General features: G+C 43.7%; 1 protein-coding gene across 2 annotated transcripts in view; it reads right to left on the bottom strand.

The window, feature by feature from the left end:
• The window catches only part of ARHGAP26 (Rho GTPase activating protein 26), a 317,491-nt gene that overhangs the window by 85,162 nt on the left and 210,970 nt on the right, over positions 1-21,359 (bottom strand). For both annotated transcript variants that reach the window (XM_054038402.1, XM_054038403.1), the window contains exon 18: positions 2,062-2,221. In XM_054038402.1, coding sequence (XP_053894377.1) covers positions 2,062-2,221 — 160 coding nt within the window. The remainder of the gene's footprint in view (positions 1-2,061; positions 2,222-21,359) is intronic.

The following is a 21,359-nucleotide window of genomic DNA, read 5'->3' as shown; positions in this document are numbered from 1 at the left end:
ACATCACTAACAATCTCCCTTGGCTTCCTGCATCTGTTTAGAGAGATAGGTGAAGGTCCTCTGTCTTAGTAAGATGTTGTGAATGGCTGGTGTGTCAGATGCGTGCGTGCACTTCTGCTAGAGCTTTGGAGAAAGAATAAACTGTGACGTCTTTCTAAACAGAGTCTCGTCATACTAAATTAGCATGTAGCAGCGTCTGCCTAGAAACATCCGTGGTGATAGAGCAATCTGTTTAATTTAAACTGAACAGGTTGAATACTCAATGGTAAATCTACGTTCTGAGCCTGCTATTGGTGGTGGCCCTCTCACTAAGCAGTACCGACACTTATCTGAAAGACACAGATTTTGTGCGCAGAACACTGAATTGGAAGCTAGGAATTTCTTCAATGAGAGTTGAAGGTACTGAGCCTCTCACATGACGGGACACCAATATCATGCATTTTGGCTTATTAGAATGTAGGAACTTTCTTTTTCAGACAGTCAACTGATACTTAATGGAATGGTGATATTCTGACTAGCCCACTAGTTTAGCCATTTAGTCTGAAGACACCCCATTTCCAGTGATTTCCCTGGAAATATATTACCCATATAATTATATTACCCATATAATCCTACTAAGAGCTCTATGCTTTGTTTTCAAAGTACATTACAAGCAATCTGGCCAAGGTCAAAGCATGCTAAAATGGCATACGCCACAGACCAAAGTTTGGGGGAGAGCACAGGAAAGTTTGGTCTCTTTTCTTCATTCCATTAGTCCAGCAGACTAAGCAGCACTTCCCAAACCATAACCAACCAAAAAAAACCCCCTCCCAGAGAATCACTTGTTAAATGCTTTTGAAAAATTACTTGTTTTAGAACTGCTGTTGGCAGTTTTAAGCCTCCTTTATGTGACAGCCATTTCACAGTCTTTTGATGTATTTATCCACAGAACATCCCTGTGAAGTAGGGAAGAGCTGTTATTCCCATTTTACAGATAGGGAACTGAGAGCCGCAGAGAGGCAAAGTGACTTGCCTATGTCACACAGGAAGTCTGAGCAGAGCAGGGAATTGAACACAAGGGCTCCCAACTCCCCGACTAATGTCCTAATCACTTGACCTCTCAAAACTAGCAAAATTCTTTGCCCAACTTAAAAGATAACACAAGGGGACTTTTAGAAAGGGACTATGAAATGGGCTCAGGTCAAGATAACCAGAAAAATAACTTACTAGAATTGTTGATTATGTGATTTCAGCCCAACTAAAGCTCAATTTGGAGATACTATTCCATTTCCTATGTTTCCTCCCTGCTGTTATTTCTACCCCCAAAAAATCATAGTCCCGTTTGGTACGTCTACACAGCAAAACATAAATAAATAAATAAATCCACAGCTGGCCTGTGCCAGCTGACTTGGGACCATGGAGCTGTTTCATTGGCTGTGTAGACTTCCGGGCTCGGGCTGGAGACCGTGCTCTAGGACCCTGCGGGGTGGGAGAGGCCCAGAGCTTGGGCTCCTGCCCAAGCCCAGACGTCTACACAGCAATGAACCAGCCCCGCAGTCTGAGCCCTGTGAGCCCAAATTGGCTGGCACAGGCCAGCTGTGGGTTTTTTCTTTGCTGTGTAGACATATCCGTTGACAACCAAGGTAGTTTTACCACTGACTTCAATGTGGCCAGGATTTCACCCTAGTATTTAACTGAAAGTACGATTCCCTCATGGGAAATTTCAGTTTGAAATAATATGCTTCAGCATCTAAAAAGGGAACAGAATCCCAGTGTTATTATTTATTATTTTTATTACTAAGGCTCATAGGAGCCCTAGTCATGAACCAGGGTCCCATTGTGCTAGGTGCTGTACAAACACACTCCTTCTGGATACATGGTACCAAGGGCAGCTATGAGCTGGATTAGTTCTGGATAATTGCAATTTTCCTTTAGCTGAGAGACGTGATCTTCTCTCTTGCAATGCTGTGTACTGATCATCTAGAGAAGGTGGTTTATTGAAGAATTTGTGTTGGGGTTGTCATGGAGACAAATTCTTTATTATAAACTTATTTAAATTCAGAAGTAAGGGGAAAACATTACCTTTTCATGGTTTTCTATTAAAATCTCAACCACAATATTCTGAAACTTGATGTCCATAATCGCTGCAACAGTTTCTTCTTGTGGTCGAAGCAGCGTTGGTCCAAATACCACACCCAGATTAGCAACAGTCATTAGATTCTGTTTGTGATTATTAGCAACGCTGTAAGGAAGGGGAAAGAGTAGGTAAGAGAAACATCAGAATAATCCCTCCTTCATCTTTGGCACAAATTTTACAATTGTTTACATTCCTGAAACTCCGGATGAGCTCCTTCCAGGCTCAGCCATGTGGAAAAGTACAGACATAACTGGAGCGTTACCAGTGTAACTTCAGCCTCCGTAAATTGACTGATGCTAGGAAAACCCAAATAGTTTAACCTCTTTCTGGATACTAAATCCTAAATGGCTGAATGTTCCAATCCACAGCCTACTCCCAGAAAAACAGTTTGAATCAGAAATGTTTCAAATCCTCCTAAAAACAAGTAGTTGGACCTTTGACATGTGCTATTCTCAACTAAATGAGCAGCCTTCGATGTCCACATTTCAAGTCCTTCTGCCCCATTTTGCCTCCACTCAAGGTCAATGCTATTCCAATCCAATCAAAACAATCTGAAAAGTAAAGATTTTGCTGGTGTCACCAGAGAGAGAGAGGGGGAGAATGTACACATAGATACATAACAAATGCATGCATACACAGTATTCTCCACCAAATTGGAGAACCTGCTTAAATAGGGATATTCTCTGGGATTCAAATTAAGACCAATATTTGTTAATGACTGTTGCTTACGAGAGACATCTCTGGTAATTTATTGGTACCAAACTTTGTTTCCTTCCCTCTCATGCTGGTTTGAGCTCTCCTCTCGTGTCAGCTTTCTGAGCACCACTGCTTTCTCCTGTACCACTTGCTCCTTCCTCCTAGTACACCTGCTAGGACTCCACACATCTGGGTGTCTCACAACTGTCCTTGCTGCCAGCCCCACATGCTGTGGGCAGCGTTTCCACCAAACTCCAGGGGCCTGTCCAATAACACGATGGGCTCGGCAGTTTCGTGGAGAGCAGCACTACCACTCATAGGTGCTGGAACTAGGGGTTCTGGGGGTGCTGCCACACCCCCTGCCTTGCAGTGGTTTCCATCATAGACAGGGTTTACAGCTTGGTTCAATGGCTCTCAGCACCCCACTATACAAATCGTTCCAACATCCCTGCTACCACTTTAACAGTAACGTGTTAATTAGAAATGTCTCTGAATAGAGAATAAAAGGCCGTTCCTTTTATAGTGATTAGGATGTATTATTTATGAAGCACCATTAGTCCAATTACCTAAATCTATACCTAGACAGAATATATAGATCCAAGTATATTTATGATATAAAGTTACCTATACAGTACACACACATTTTTGAAAACTTTGGCCCATTGTTCTTACAGCCATAACCACGCTATCTTGTTACTGTCTCTATGAAATTGTATATTTAATTGCATAAGCTGTGATCTAAAGCAGTTCTGTACATGCAGACAACATGGAAGTACACTCATACACACACCCACTTGAGCCTGAGTAACAACAACTGTATCCAGGAATGTGCGCTCTGGAAAAGTATGGATAATAGCATCACCATGATTACCGTAACTCATAGACTCATAGACTCATAGACTTTAAGGTCAGAAGGGACCATTATGATCATCTGGTCTGACCCCCTGCATGCTGCAGGCCATAAAACCGTCCCTACCCCTTCCCTGGACTCTGCTGTTGAAGTCCCCAATCCTGTTTTTAGTGACTTCAATCGGCAGAGATCCTCCTGCTAGAGATCCCTGCCCCATGCTGCGGAGGAAGGCGAAAAACCTCCAGAGGCTCAGCCAATCTGCCCTGGAGGAAAATTCCTTCCCGACCCCAAATGTGGCGATCAGTAAGACCCCGAGCATATAGGCAAGAGTCTCCAGCCCGACCCCGTTAGCCATTATACTATTTACCCACCATTGCTTGGCTTTCCTTGACTACTATGTTTTACCATTAAACCATTCCCTCCATAAACTTATCTAACTTTATCTTAAAACCAGACAGGTCCGTCGCCCCCACCGTTTCCCTCGGTAGGCTGTTCCAATATTTCACCCCTCTGACGGTCAGAAACCTTCGTCTAATTTCAAGTCTGAACTTCCCCACGGCCAGTTTGTATCCATTCGTTCTGGTATCCACGTTAGTACTAAGCTGGAATAATTCTTCTCCCTCCCTTGTATTAATCCCTCTAATATATTTAAAGATAGCAATCATATCCCCTCTCAGCCTTCGCTTTGTCAGACTAAACAACCCAAGCTCCTCTAGTCTCCTTTCGTACGACAGCTTTTCCATTCCTCTGATCATCCTAGTGGCCCTTCTCTGCACCCGTTCCAGTTTGAGTTCATCTTTTTTAAACATGGGAGACCAGAACATAAAACATTCATTGGGAGCTCAAACTCACATAGGAGGCAACCAGTCCATAAAGCTACCAATTGTCTGACTGCTGGCATTGTCGGCATAAGAATGTAAAAACATCTTTATACCTAACAAAAGAAGATTATTAGCTAAAGTTGCACAGCGATGATTCAGAAAGTGCCAGACGGAATACAAAAAGGCTATTAATTACCTTAGAATCTCTAATTATAGGTAAACTGTCAGCTAGGCGCTTTATACACACAGCTGGCATTTGCTGTTATCGGACACATTTTTCTACAGGGCTATGATTGCTTTTACCTACATTCTTTGTTAAGGCTAGATCAAAATGATTCCACCTGATATTTCCCACAAATTCGGACGCTGTTGAATCATGTGTTTGAATTGCTCAGATTAGGTTTTGTATGTGAAAATTCTACTACCCTACTTCTTAATGATTCTTTATGGCCTGTTCTATCACCCTCTCAAGAGCTTCCTAATTTGAAGACTTCAGTCAGGGGTATCCTGAGTTTTAAACTAAGCTTTAAGTAACTATCCTTCCCTTTTTCTCCTGCTCTCTCATCTCTGGAAGAAGCCACAAGACAGGATGGCTAGCACTAAGCAACTCTAGATTGCACAACAAGAGCTGTGAATTAGAGTGTGACCAACTCTATTCTTCAAGTAGACAGGAAGTGTCATCCCAGATGTGTGTTCATTTTCGACCTTTCCAGGACACCCAGGCAGAAGAGAGGCCTCTGACAACACTCTACACTCGAGTTAGGTGCCTTTGAAAATGTTTCCCTAAGTGACTTAGGAGCCAAATCCTATTAAAAAGTCACTTAGGTACCTTTGAAAATATTACCCTTGACGTCCCTCGGTATCAGGAAGCAATGAGTATTTTAATCGCAGTTCTGTGTGTCTGAGAAATTGCCTCTATGAGTATAAATACTATAGTGCTGTGAGTTACCAAGGCTTTTGGACTGAACCCTGGAAAAGCTCAGGTTACTGAGATAATAAACTGCAATGTAATATATGGTGTCCCTTACCAACTAGCACCAACTGTCGAAAAGGACATGCACATGCTACTGATTCAGCCACTAGGAGGCACTCTATCCAACACAAGGGGTTTATTAACCAAAGCCAACTAAAGGAGATTGACCTACCCAAGAGAATAATGGTTCATCAATAAAGTGGGTCTGTTTCAGGTTGTAATGTGAACAAAATCAAAACAAAAAGTTTCTACCCACAAAAAAGGAAGACAACACTACCTCAGAACTCAAAAGCAGAGAAATAAGAGATAAAAGATTATTACAGTTTGAACACAGCAATGCTCAATTTGATACGCAGATCATTTGCGCAATCTCTCTCCCCCTATTCCCTTTCCTCTTTTCCAGTTTCAGGGAGATCTCCTTCCAACCGTCCCCCAAAATAAATTACTTCCTATATGTAAAAGGTACATTGGAACCAAGAAAGTGCCATGAAATCCCAGTAAACTCGCTTCATATCTCCTTTCCATTTCAGCCACAAGGCAAGAGTAAGACAGAATCATGTACTTTGCAATACAGACACTGGTATTCACAAGTGTGTAAACCTAGAAGGAGAATCAGCCAACATTCTCTGTGCCCTTTAGAAGTCAATACGGTGTACAGCAAGGAGAACAAGGCAGTATTTATGGAATGAGATGCAGAAAGGAGACAAAGATTAAGTTCTTCTCAGAAATTTTTCACATGCCTCACTGGGTAATGTGGATGGCTAAAGCAATCAGAATTCACACTCAGCTCTTCACTACAGGACTCCTGCCACTTGCCCCATTGACACCAGGGTTGTCGTGGATACTAGTCTCTCTCCCTATTGCCATTTCCTCTACCACAAGTGGAGCATGATTTATTCCTCTATCTTCCCTCTCGCACCGGTGCCTTTAACACCACTGTCTCTCCTCTCACATACTGAATGGTATTCTCTCCCCTCTTTCGCTATCTCCTCGCACACATGGAGCATAGTTCATATCACTAGCTTGCCTCATTGCTATTCTTTCTTGCTCAAACAAATGGGGAAGGGGAGGTTTGAACTGTGCATACAAACACCATGTTCCTCCAGTTCAGCAAAGTCTCTGACTGCACGCTGCATCTCACACACTGTGTTAAGCAGTTTCACAGCACATGCTTGAATACACACAATCATCATGATGGTCAAAGTATTTCCAAGATTTCTAAAAGGAATTAAGTCACATTCTATTTTTACCCAGTCCCTGCTCAAGTGTTTCATGAATGCTAACCCTAACCATAATTGAATTTAAAAAAAATAGGCAAGTTCATGGAAGATAGGTCTATCAATAACTATTGCCACAATGGTCAGGGAGGCAACCCCATACTCTGTGTCCCTAGGCCTCTGACTGCCAGATGCTGGGACGGGATGACACAGGATGGATCACTTGATGATTGCCCTGTTCTGTTCATTGCCTTTGAAACATTTGGAATTGGTCACTGTTGGAAGACAGGATACTGGACTAGATGGACCATTGGTCTGACCCAGTATGGCCATTCTTATGTTCTCTGAATTTTCGAAGTTCCAGTAATGTGTTTATAAATGTACAGACATCTGTGTTCACAGTACTCCTGTTTGAACTTTGGACCCACTATGACTCAACTATTTTGAGGCTGAACAGTTCTGAAAGCTCTTGAAATGTTTCATAGCATTTTTAGTGCTCCCTTAGTTTAGCAAAACTCAGTGCATTTATAAATGTCATATTGCTCAGTCTTACAAAATAAGCTCTGCTCATTTCTCATTACCATTATCATGTAATACATCAGTGTAATAAATTGCTCTCTCATTGCATTATTACTGCTAGATGACCTTACATGGTTATGTTAATTATTACAGACTGTATTATTAATGGCTTCACAAGCATATGATCCTCCAGTATAAACTGTAGAACTGGCTTGCGTTGCAATATCTGTTATTTGAAGTGACTTGAGTAAATTTGCAAATGTGGAAAGGCAGTGGTATTGACCAAAATCCCAATGCCACAGCCTGCAGGAATCTATTCATTATTAGATTCTTTGAAAGCTCAAAGTCTGAATTACAATTTTGTAACTGAGCAGCTCTTGTTCCTTTCTTGAATAAATTAAGATGCCGTGTGAAGTCCTGATCCATAACATGGGTACTCTTCCACAAAAAGAGAATTCTTTACAACGCTAGGTTACGGAAGCTATGCTACAAATGTGTGATTCATCTTTTACATCCTTGAGTTCCATATACTTTATTTATATGCTCATTTACTATAAATTATACCTCTTCATCATGTTCTGTACTAGAAAATAATACATAACCTCCAAAGAAGGGGCATTCTCATCCCAAGGTACATTTAATATTGATCTTGGTTACAAATGCTTTTATTTAGGCATTGTTAGCTCTGTCCCTGCGCATCCAGCCCCCTTAGTGTCTCTGCTGGTATTTGCTGTATTTTTCTTTTAACCTCTTGTTCCTTTCTGGGCGAGTAAATTTTGAAAGCAGATGTAATGCACTTATATTCATTTACATGGATAGGCTTTCAGTGCTTTCACATTCATGCTTTATCCCTAATGCTTGTGTATATTATTTTAAATATGAATAATGAGGAAAAAAATTGTTCGATGGTGTAGAAATGCTCTAAATAGCCTATTAATTCATGTCCCACTGCATGCTGGGGTACCAACTGACTTCTGGCAACTGGACTTTTGCTCTTCCAATTTTAAAAGAATGTTAACTTGCTGATGTACACCTTACACGACCAGTAGGGGAAGTGAAGGTTGGATGGTTCAGTGAAGTGATAATAGACAATGGAGCCTTAATCCTCTAAGTAAGGGGGAGGAGAACCTGAATGGGCAGAATGAATGAATTCCCCTGCACATCTAGAGATGGTTCTCCCAGGTCAGGGTGGTGGTATGTTGGGATATTATGTGGAATTATTGGTATCTGTACTCCATGTGTCCTGCAGTTAAACAGAAGACTTAGTTCTCCAGGGCTGTCAATCCAATTCCTTGCATTAGCTCTACATTCACTTTCAGAGAAGAAGGGGGGGTGGGGGAAGTAAATCCATGTTTTGTGTTAAATTAGATTATGAATGGGTTGCCTGGATACTGTATACCACATGGTATGACCAGACGTAATTTAACACAGGGTAATGACTTGTCAGGCTTCCCTGCAGAGTAAGCACACTGGAGCAGTAAATATTTATCTGCTATGCTGACTTGAAATCAGTATTAAATAAAGATGGGGAAACGTAATGGAGTTTGAGATCTGGCAAACCTTACAAGTTGTTTCTGCCCCATTTTTTAGTTCACAAAAACTAATTCTAGTTTTATAAACTTTCACTTCCCAGGCAATAAATTCAACACATTTATTTTCAGGCACATTCAATTAAAAAACATGTTTGTTTCTCTACCTACAAAGAAACCTGTGTTAAGCAAAAAATGATGAAAACTCAGAGAGAGACACCAACTCTATGCTGTTTGTTGATCTCTGCAGGAATATTGCTAAGACCTGACATGTGACCAGATGTCTTGAGGCCGGGGCAGCTGGTGGAGTGCACTAAATTGTATATGTGTATAGTAAAATGAATTGAAAAATTTACTAGCCTAAGTATTCAGGGCATGAGCTGGCAACAAGGGCATTATTTATTGTTGACAGACATGTTTGTACTGGTACATTATGTTATCTTAAGTTAATGCATTTTTCTGAGTCACTCAGGTCACTGGTAAACTAGATAACTTCCCCTAACCTCACCAAGTTGCTGGCAATTGATGTATTTCAAAGGAAAGGAAATTATGGTTCAAAGGACTATCACACTGCAGGGCTGTGCAAAGGACATTTTCCACTGGTGGGGGCGGGGGGAAAGCAACTAACATCTGTAGCTATCATCTCAGGTATTTTCCCTGATTGAGACCAACAATCGAAGGAAGCATTTATTCCCTCTCAGATATTTGGTTAAGTCTAAACTGTTTCTGCTTTGGCACTTGGGGCAATCCTGTTGAAAGCCCAGAACTTTTTATGAATGGCTTAGGTGCCGTGGTTGCAGACCTACTAGTAGCGATGATGTGCTATCAGCAAGCATAGTATTGCTCGTGGTCAAAATGTCCTTGGTGCCTACATTGTCGCTAACACTTTTTTCAATATCAAAAGTCAGTACGAGATTGTGACAGAGGAAGAGGAGTAAAGTGAGGTAATCCTAGACAGAGGTGGTGTCTACCTCAGGCTGCTGTGTTTGTGGCAGTTTACAGATTGCAAGAATTAACCTTAAAGATTAAAAGACAAAAAGCATAGAGCATGCAGCTGACATGTTTGGGGGCAGAAGCATGTGTGGATTCACCAGCAGCTTGGGCTTTATCACAAGAAAATACAGTAACTCCTCGCTTAACATTGTAGTTATGTTCCTGAAAAATGTGACTTTAAGCAAAACGATGTTAAGTGAATCCAAAATCCCCATAAGAATTAATGTAAATGGGGGGGAGGGTTAGGTTCCAGGGAAATTCTTTTCACCAGACAAAAAACAATATATAATATACCTATACACACAGTATACATTTTAAACAAACAATTTAATACTATTCACAGCTATGATGATTGTGAAGCTTGGTTGAGGTGGTGAAGTTAGAGGGTGGAAGAGGGAGGAATATTTCCCAGGAAATGCCTTGCTGCTAAATGATGAACTAACACTCGGCTGAGCCCTTAAGGGTTAACACATTGCTGTTAATGTAGCCTCTCACACAAGGCAGCACGAACACGAGGGAGGGGAGACAGCATAGCAGACAGAGACACAGACACCTTGTGTGTGCAAGAGAGATGCACACTGCCCCTTTAAGTAAGCTGACCCACTCTTAAGTGCATTGTCTTTTTAAGTGGATCAGGAAGTTGAGACAGCAGCTGCTGCCCCAAGCTCTCTCTGTCTCTCTCCATCCGTGTCCCCTCCCTGCTCTATATGGAGAAGGGGTAAGCGGGGTGCAGGAGTGGGGGGGGGGACACCCTGACATTAGCCCCCCCTTTCTCCCCTGCACAGCAAGCAGGAGTTCTCTGGGAGCAGCTCCAAGGCAGAGGGCAGGAGCAGCACATGGCAGTGGGGGGAGGGACAGCTGAACTGCCAATTGATAGCCTGCTGGGCAGCTGCAGCACAGGGAACTTAGGGGAGCAGGAGCTGATAGGGGAAGCTGATGGGGGGCTGCCGGTCCACCCTGGTTCTAAGCCCCCACCAGCCAGCTGCAACAGGCTGCTCTTCCTGCAAGTAGTGGACAAAGCAGGCGGCTGCCAAACGACGTTAGAAGGGAGCATTGCACAACTTTAAACGAGCATGTTCCCTAATTGATCAGCAACATAACAACGAAACAACGTTAACCAGGACGACTTTCAGTGAGGAGTTACTGTAACTTAATAGGTGAAGAACATGTAATAGCAGGTGCAGGAACAATGCAACCAAAACAAGACTTTCATTCCTCACAAGTCCCTTCCACAAGTTAGCTCTTCTTAGTATGACAGGGAGTGTGGTCCAGATCTCAGACAAAGGGCTGAGGATTTTCTTTTATTGTTATTTTCATCTCAATGGGAATATGCAGTCAGTGTTCTGTCCCTGCAACACTGATGCGCTCCTTAGTTGCATCAATTTAATTTGGCTCTGACACACGCACGGCTTGAGAGAGGGCTGCTTCCGGATATCAAATTGGTGGTATTTTCTGAATAAAATCTAATGAGTTCTCGGAACTGTTCCGGGGTGTATTCAAGTCATCTCTGCACATTATTGAGTTTAACTGGACTACGGCCAGTGAGGAGTGTGTGGGTGGGGAGACTGAAGAGGGGAAAAGTGACTGACTGGCGTTTCATTTGCTCCTTCCTTGTACAGAATACAAACGTCTGTGAGCCTGAGGGGAATAAGAATCTTGAGCTTTGTAAGAGCTATAAGATGTGTCACCTCGCAGACACCCAGAGGGATTACAGTGATTGCTTATCTTGAAAGCCAAATGGGCACAGAATATTCCACGTCCAGTAAAGGCAACTCATTTTTACAGTCTGAGGAGAAACCAGAGAGGAAAATGGTCACAGAAGGAGCAGTTGAGGGTGCATTCTCCCTTTGATCTGTGTACAAAACCTGGAGTGAACATACCTGCCACGCACAGGTGCAGGACAGGAGGAAGCTGGATTAGTGGTGAGAAGAGACAAAAGGCAGGATAGCAGGGCTGCTGGAGGGAAACTGTAAAGCAGAGTCCATTATGTCACCATGACTAAAAAATACCCCCCCCCCAATACTCTTTATTTAAAAAATAATACTTGAGTAATGGCCACACACACTTCGGCAATATAGGGCAATCTGTAGCATGTTTTGGACTATTATTATAGGCATTTTTTAAAAATTGTAAGTAAGGGGTACAAGCAATGATGTACCCCATGTAATATCTGTGCACCAGTCATGTACGTGTTCTAGGAATAGGAACTTATCATGCAGACATGAATGAGTGGTAAAGGGACGCTGTTGAGAAGTAGTTTAGGGTTTTGTTGGAAACTAACTTGGCAAAGGAGGAGCTTAAATGAAAGGGAAATGTTTTTGTGACCTTTTCCCCCCCAAGACACAGAAAGGAGATTTTTTTTAAAATTACATTTTCCCTCCTGCAGCATCAGAAACGGAGGGTGCCAAAAACAGAAAACTTTCAGGAAGTGCCCTCCTTATCTGAGTGAGCACAACCAAGTGCATATGCATTTGAAAGAGTCCAACAGTTAGGCCCTGAGTTAATAGAATTTACATGCATAGAACTCAGCATCTGTGCTGCCAGGGATCGAAATGTATCAGCTCGGCACATGGACTAAGTGATCAAAAGGCACAGTTGCACAAAAAGACGCCCCTTTGAAAGGGCCCCAGATCTCTCGTACACAATGAGCATAAAGTAGAAACTGACTATAAATAAATAGCGAACATGACTAGTTAAGTTTCACTGTCCAAGCTGAGAGAAGAACAAAAAGCAAACAGCATAAATGATTAAACGCAATATTTTTAAATTGTTCAGTCTTAATCTATTTTATCCTATTTTCTTAGGCTCTGGATATTTCCTGGGCCTTTTGGGTAGCTAGTGGGGGTGAGCTGTGCCTGAGATAACAGAGTTTCTAACTGCTAAAGAGAAGAATAGCCTGGACTCACCTCAGTTCCCCACTGGTAGGAACCTTTGCTCATGCCATGGTCTAGCTATACAGAATTAGTGTTAAACTAGAGCTAGAAATCTGAAGGAACAAAGCACAGTCCCAACCCAGAGAGCAGCAGATGTGAAATCAAGTCGCAGGGACAGAGGCACACAAAGCCTCCAATGTCCAAAATACGAGGGAGTGAGAGACTCATATTTCCTTCAATTATCAAGAAAAATAAGGAAAGGGAGGGAATGCTGTTTCTAACCTGGGGAGGGGAGGGGGGTAATATAGCAGAGTAAAGGACACCGATGAAGAAACCTACAGGATCAAACACCATGTGAAGCCCCATCCTGGGCAGATTGTCCCAACTTGACACAGATTACAGGCAGGCCAGTTGCTTTTGTGCCTCTTTTTGATTACACGCACTTTGGCAACACTTCTAAAATGTGTTGTATCGACAAAGTCTCACTGAACTGAAATGTACTTGTGGTGTAACCTTCTATATCCAATACTGGTTAGAGCAGGGGAGATCTCACGTTGTTAGGTGAGAAGGACAGAGAGTGGGAGAAGCACCAGAGAAGGACGACAAGGGTGGCCCTTTAGATGAGCTTATGCATCACTTCCTTAGGTTTAAAGAATTTTTCACTTGACCACAGCTCAAAGAGCCGAGAAGCGATAAACTAAGGGAAAGCACAAGATTGGGGGGGGGGGGTAACAGGGAGCACCATGGGAGGATAGGATGCCCAGGTAGGTACAGCACAGAACACGCAGAGCAAAAATGGTAACAAACATTCTCTTGCAGTTAGAGGAGGAGATAAGAGGTAGTGGAAGGTTGATATCAATGAGGGCTGTGATTTTCAAAAGGTATGTAAGGGAGTGAGGCACCCAACTCCCACTGAATTTCAAAGTGCAGTTTTTCTGCCTCAGATCCAGGCTGATGCTCTGGGCCATATTCACAAGTAAACTGCACCTTTTGGTGCCAGCCTACCCCGGGCCACTCCAGAAGGGAATAACCAGCGGCGAAACAGCAGAGGGGGTGTCGTTCTCCCCTCCAGGCCTTGCTTGTTCCATTTGGCAGCCACAGGAGACCCTCAGTGGAGGCTGACCCAGGAAGTGCTAACTCAACACATACCTCAGCTGCCTTGCTATCTTCTCTCTCTACCCTGCAACACCCACTTTTTTATTTATTTATTTATTGCTGTGCTGGCCAGCTGCAGATCCTTCCCCCTGATATCAGAAGGGAGATAAGAAGAGTCACTCTCCATTGCAACACCCATGCTGACTTTCCATCATATCTGGGGCCCTGTGCCAGCATCTGCACCACACCCTAGTGAATTAGGCCAACTAACCATTGTCTATAAAGGTTAAGCGCCTATGAGAGCCAGCTGGTTAACAAACGTGTCATATGAATGCAACAAGAGGCGCTAGAACATCTTGCTGACCAACCAACCAGACGCTGCATCTTGAGAGTTAAAATTTCATAAAGAAGCCTCATTTCCTTCTGACTCCGTCCTCAAATCTCTCTGTTCAGTGAAGAGAAGGAGGAGGAGTTGGATTTTACACTGTGCACTTCTACTAGATTTCACTTGCTCCAGCACGATTTCCGGTTTCCTCCTGGGCAAACTTGACCACAGCTAGACGTGTTGGTTCACTGCCAAGGAACAAGTGCTGTATATCACATTAAGGAGATGCCTGGACCAACTCTAAAATGCAGTAACTGAAAGCTTGATTACAATGCGAATACCATCCAGACTACGTGTAAATGCTGGACTAAAAACTTACGATTTTCAAATTAAACACATATGGCACTGCAATTCTCCTCTGATTCAGATTCACAAAGAGACAGCAAACAAGCCAGTCATTATCTGTAAAAGCTAAGAGCCAGATCCGTGGGTCTGGGCAAGCTAAACTTGGTACAGGGCCCAAGGTGGAGATGGGCACTAGGGTGACCAGACGTCCTGATTTTATAGAGACAGTCCCGATTTTGGGGTCTTTTTCTTATATAGGCTCCTATTTCCCCCCACCCCGTCCCAATTTTTCACATTTGCTGTCTGGTCACCCTAATGGGCACTATTTTACAGCAGGGCTGCCTCAAGTTACACTGACTGTAAAGATAACTCCTAGAGGGTCACTCCACTAGCCCAGGATGGACAGAGCAAGCAGCATGTGTTCCAGCAATGTGATCTATGGAGGAGGTGGCACAGAGTAGCTGGGAGTGAGGGGTAAGGCAAGAATCTGATCTCAAATTCCAACTAATAGTTTTATTTCCATCTGGGAAGCCAACAGAGATGGGGAAAAGAATCTTCACTTTAAGGCTGCACCTTCAGGTTGGCACTTTTAACTTGTGGCACTGCACCGTGAGACTAGTATTGATATGTAATGGTCCCGAGGTAAGAGTACTGCTTTCCTCTCTCATAGGAGTATTATGAGATTTGATTTATATTAGTACTTGAGGAGATAGTCCAGGGGGAACCATCAGTTTAATGCAATATAACTTGTCCAAAGCTCTGTGGAAGCGATCGGTGAGGGCATAATAGCTGCTCAGTTTCTCAGCGTCTAACTCATTACTTTGCAAAGCATTTTGAGATGCTAGGCTTTATGGAGGGTGCTGTATAACACAAATGATATTCCATGTGCCATTGCTTTCTTGTGGGAGTTGCTTTCAGAGGCATCAAGAAAAATGTCTAAATGCCGTCTACACTTCAGCTTCCATACTGGAGCCGGACCAGTACAGAAAAACACATCCACATTTCTCTAGCATAGATAGAACGTCAGTGTCAATCAGTAGATCTCAGATTAATCAGGTTTTAACAGACAGCATGAAGAAATAGTACAGGAAGGTGATTCTCATTCCCCCCACACACCCCAACTGACTTCTTTTCATACCAATTGCATACAAACCATACTGTGGGTACATAATTGAGTCACTGAGCCTTGAGAGTTACCATTACATTCTTGTCCCAAGAGAAGGCCACTTCCGTAAGCTAAGCAGATACCTCATTTTCTCAGCAGTTTTCCCAAAGGGTTTATATCAAATGGGCAGGGAATTTGGAGAAGTTCACCAGCAGTGATACAAAATAAATACAAAAACTACTCTGGTCATAGTCCAGAACACTACATCTGAAAACAGCATTATTGTTGTGTTTGGAATAAGAGATCCCACTATTACTGCGTAGAATAAAAGTGGGTGTATTTTTATTACAGTGTTTATTATTTTGACAGGAAGAATTCCCCCTCCCCCCCCAAGACTATTAGACTCACTTTTACAAATCCTGCCTTACTACTGAAACGTAAAACACCAAATGAATAGATGCTCAGGAAAGGCAGCGAGAAGAAAGTTGGTGTGAAAAAATCTTGCAACAAAATAAAACATATTAGTCCTTATTGTTCTTGTTTAGCTTTTTATTACTTTTGGCTGAAGATGCATGAGCGCAGCATTTATTTATAGCTTCAGGTCACTTCATTGATCAAGATCTCTTCTCTTTTAAAAAAATACTAATAGTAATGATAGAACCCACCCATGGCTTTTTATGTTTACAGTTATTATTGCCAGCACTCCAGACTGCTGTATACTACTGGAACCACACAGTCAACTACACTACTAACACCTGTTGCCATAGCAGCAGTTTTCCCCCTCTTTGCAAGGAGCATATGGCAAGCCACAACAAAAATAAAAAGCTATTATATTCTATGACCCCTGCTCTCCCCAATCCTCCCTCATCAGAAAAACCACTTTCTGTATACAGTACCATGGAATATTGAAAACGGAATTATCGACATTTTAATTGCACCACTCAAATAAGAAAAACCTACACACGCAACTGTGAAATGCAAAAATTTGAAGAGCAAGTATGTGTTAAAAACATCTACAGAGCTGGTGAATAACCTGCTGGAACCTGGCTGAAGGACAGAAAACAAATAAGAGATAGGGATTATTTGCAATAAATGAGCTTTCAAAAAGCACACCCTGAGAACAGGCTCTGATCTTCCAGCCAGCACTAAACACAGTCTGAAGCTTCTAGGACTCCCCAGCCGCAGTCTATCTCATGTCAGACATTAGTAATAACTCACAACTGAAAGCCAGCTCAGAAACAATGAGAAAAAATTATTCTCTCACCTTATCTTGTATGTTAATGCAAGTGAATGACCAAAGGACCTTAGTAACAAGAAACATTTTGGTGGCCTTCAACCAGTGGTTTTCAAACTTTTTTTCTGGCAACCCAGTTGAAGAAAACTGTTGATGCCCATGACCCAACAGAGCAGGAGAGGAGGGGTGTGGGAGGGGCAGAGGGTTGGGGTTTGGGCTGCAGAGTGGGGCCGGGATTGAGGTGTTCAGGGTGTGGGAGGGGGTCAGGGCTCTGGGGTGGGGCCGTGGATGAGTGGTTTGGGGTGCAGGAGAGGGCTCCGGGTTTGGGGGGGGGGTGGGCTCCGGGCTGGGGTAGGGGATTGGGGCACAGGGGTACCTCGGGTGGCTCCCGGTCAGTGGTGCAGTGGGGGTACTAAAGGCAGGCTTCCTGCCTGTCCTGGCACCGTGGACCATGCTGTGCCCCGGAAGTGGCCAGCAGCAGATCCGGCTCCTAGGCGGAGGCATGCAAGCAGCTCTGTGCGGTTCTTGCCTCCAGGCACCACCGCACCCCCAGCTCCGGAGCGTGGAGCTGGTGCTCGGGGCAGCAGCAGCACGTGGAGCCCCGTGCCCCCTCCCCTCTGACTAGGAGATGGACCTGCTGCTGGCCTCTTCTGGGGCGCAGCGCAGTGTCAGAACTGGTAGGAACTAGCCTGCCTTAGGCTATGTCTACACTACCACAGTAAGTCGACCTACACTACGCAACTCCAGTTACATGAATAACGTAGCTGAAGTCGATGTACCTTAGGTCAAGGTTACCATAGGGGTCTACACTGCAGGGGGTCAATGGAAGAAACTCTCCCACGACTTAACTTGCTCTTCTCATCAGGGGAAGTGTACAGGGGTCGACTGGAGAGTGATCTGCTGTCTTCAGTAGACCCACTAAATCGACCGCCAGTGAATCGATCTCAGAGCATTGATCCCGGCTGTAGTGTATCATAGAATCATAGAATGTCAGGGTTGGAAGGGACCCCAGGAGATCATCTAGTCCAACCCCCTGCTCAAAGCAGGTCCAATCCCCAGACAGATTTTTGCTCCAGATCCCTAAATGGCCCCCTCAAGGATTGAACTCACAGCCCTGGGTTTAGCAGGCCAATGCTCAAACCACTGAGCTATCCCTCCCCTCCTAGACTTCTCTGCTCATAGAGCCATAGTGTTTAGGGCCAGAAGGGACCATCAGATTATCTAGACTGACCTCCTGTATATCCACTAAGGCCACTAAGCACAACCCAGCCACCTCCATACCATGCCCAACAACTACAGTTAGATCAATAGCCCTCAGGGAAAGAACAGGCTGGACTGAGGTGTATCAATGATCAAGGCCCCTGCCATGGAGGGGAATTGATTAAGTGAGATATTTCCAGATATCCATACTCCATGAAATTTGAGAGAGCCTATTACTTTCACTTTACTAAAAAGTGGTGTGTGGAAGGGGGAATGGACCCCAAAAAGTGAAGAGAACAGCTGGCTCTAACTGCTCCATGGTGCTAGGGATGGTGGAGAAGGTAGCGAAGACTGCTACCGTTACATAAGAACAGCCATACTGGGTTAGACCAATGGTCCCTCTAGTCCACTATCCTGTCTTCCGACAGTGGCAGTGCCAGACGCTTCAGAGGGCATGAACAGAACAGGGAAATTATCAAGTGATCCATCCCCCGTCATCCAGCCTCTGGCAGTCAGAGGTTTAGGGACACACAGAGCATGGGGTTGCATCCCTGACCATCCTGGCTAAAAGACATTGATGGATCTTTCCTCCGTGAAGTTATCTAACTCCTTTCTGAACCCAGTTATACTTTTGGCCTCACTTCCCCTGGCAACTAGTTCCACAGGTTGAGTGTACATTGTGTGAAGGAGTATTGCCTTTTGTTTGTTTTAAATATGCTGCCTGTTAGTTTCATTGGGTGACCCCTGGTTCTTGTGTTATGTGAAGGGGTAAATAATACTCACTTTCTCCATACTAGTCATGATTTTATAGACCTGGAACATATACTCCCTTAGTCGACGCTTTTCTAAGATGAACATTCCCAGTCTTTTTAATCTCGCCTCATATAGAAGCTGTTCTATGCCTCTAATAATTTTTGTTGCCCTTCTGTGCACCATTTCTAGTTTGAATATATATTTTTTTCAGATGGGGCAACCAGACCTGCACACAGTATTCAAGGTGTGGGCGAACCATTGCTTTATGTAATGCGATTATGATATTTTCTATATTATTTCCTAATGACTCCTAACACTGTAAGCTTTTTTGACTACTGTTGCACATTGAGCAGATTTTTCAGAAAACTATCCACGATGACTCCCAGGTCTTTGAGTGGTAGCAGCTAATTTAGACCCCATCATTTTGTATGTACAGTTGGGGTTATGTTTTCCAAAGTCCATTGCTTTGCATTTATCAACACTGAATTTACCAGTCACCCAGTTTTGTGAGATCTCTTTGTAACTCTTTGCAGTAGCTTTGGACTTAACTATCTTGAGTAATTTTGCCACCTCATTGTCTATCCCCTTTTCCAGATCATTTATGACTACATTGAACAGGTCCCAGTACAGATCTTTGGGGAACCCTGCTATTTACTTCTCTCCATTGCGAAAACTGACCATTTATTCCTACCCTTTGTTTCCTATCTTTTAAGCAGTTACTGATCCATGAGAGGCCCTTCCCTCTTATCCGATGACTCATTACTTTGCTTAAGAGCCTTTGGTCTGGGACCTTGACAAAGGTTTTCATCAGAGTCAGGACCGCCCTAAGCAAAAAAAAAAAAAAGGGGGGGGCGGTCACAGGGAGCGCGATCAGAGCGGTCAAGGCGGCTTGCAGGGGGATGAAGGGCGAAGCCTCACAGCTGGGTGAGAGGGGCTCCCCCCTCCAGCCTTGGGGTGCCTCTCCCGGCCAGGCAGGCGGAGCCCCCGGAGGCTGCAGGTGGTGCTGGCTCAGCTGCTCCTTTAAAGGCAGCTCGGCTGGGCTGGGCTCAGAGCGGCGCGGGAGGCGGAGGCTGGTGCAGGTGGTGGGGAGTGGCGCGTCCCGGCAGCATGGTGAGCGGCGGGGATTGCTAGTTCCTGCCCCCCCAGGCCAGGGTCCATGCCCCTGCAGGGCTGGGCTGGGACTGGCGGAGTGTGGGGATCTGGCCGGGAGCTCCAGACTGGGGGCCAAAGCACAAAAAAAAAAGAACCACAGCAGGGTTACAATGTGCCACCCCAGGCACGTTCTTTCTCGTCTGGTGCCTGGGGCCAGCCCTGATCAGAGTACATTACATCAACTGGATCATTCCCAGTCCACACGTTCTAGTAGATGGGGGAGGCATGATTTCCTTTTACAAAAGCCATGTTGACTCTTCCCCAACAAATCATGTTCATCCACGTGTCTGATAATTCTGATCTTTACTATAGTTTCTACCAATTTGCCTGGTATTGAAGTTAGAATTCCCAGTCTGTAGTTGCCAAGATCACCTCTGGTGCATTTTTAAAAAAATCAGTGTTACATTAGCTACCAACCAGTCATCTGGTACATAGGCTGATTTAAATTATAGATTCCATACCACAGATAATGTTCTGCAATTTCATATTTGGAGTTTCTTCAGAACCCTTAGGTGAATACCATCTTGTCCTGGTGACTTATTCCTGTCTAATATATACATTTGTTCCAAAACCTCCTCTAAGCCTGTGACAGAATGCACCTGTGTTCACACCCTGCACACTATTTTACATCTCACCGTGCATACTTTGTACCAAGATCATTTTAAAACTTATAGTTTGCTGGTCATTATTTTCCTGATAAAATGTGTGCAGCAATATTGTATGTGAAGTTATACGATTCCACTGTACAGTTTTATTAACACATATTCCAAATTGAGGTTGGCAAACAGATTTGTCTTAAAAAAAAAAAAGGTGTGATCTGCTTAATTTGCATTTAAGCAGTAAATAGAGTAATCAAGCAGGAAAGGAAACAACGGACATTCAAACAGTTGAGGGAAAAGCAGCAGGGAACATCCTGCCATATAGACCCTGTCTCCTGAATCTCTTCTGGAAATGTTGTTCAAGAGGGGGAGTGACACTATAGAAATGAGGGATGAACACCTCAATCCATCTCCCTCACACTGGCATTCACAGTACCTGAAGGACAAAGGAAGCAGCACTGGACTGTAGAAGGGGTCCTGACCTAGAGGATTTGGTCAGTGAGACTGCTGAAAGCATATGGTGAGAAACATTGCTTGAAACTAACATAGTTTGTTAAGTTAGGCACCATCAGCATTTTAACTTTATTTTCTTGTAATCATTTCTGTGCCTCATTACTTGTACTCACTTAAAATCTCTGTGTTTGTAGTTAATAAACTTGTTATTTGTTTTATCTAATCCAGTACGTTTAAATGGAAGTGTTTGGGAAACCCCATTTGAAGTGACAAGCTGTATGCATGTCATTTCCGTTAAAGAAATAACAGACTTTATATAAACTTGTATTGTCCAGGAGAGGTCTGGGCAATACAGGACATACATTCCTGGGTGAAAATCTAAGACGGGGGCATGTTAGCATCACCCTGCAGTATAACCAAGTAAGAGCCAAGCGGTGGCTGGCAGCACACTCACAGACATAGCTGGGAGTGACTTGCATGTTGGAGGCTGTTTGAGAGCTGTCCAGGCTGG

This window comes from Malaclemys terrapin, chromosome 8 (assembly GCF_027887155.1).
Source record: "Malaclemys terrapin pileata isolate rMalTer1 chromosome 8, rMalTer1.hap1, whole genome shotgun sequence".
Lineage (NCBI taxonomy): Eukaryota > Metazoa > Chordata > Testudines > Emydidae > Malaclemys > Malaclemys terrapin.
This window is presented reverse-complemented; position numbering and strand designations above follow the sequence as displayed.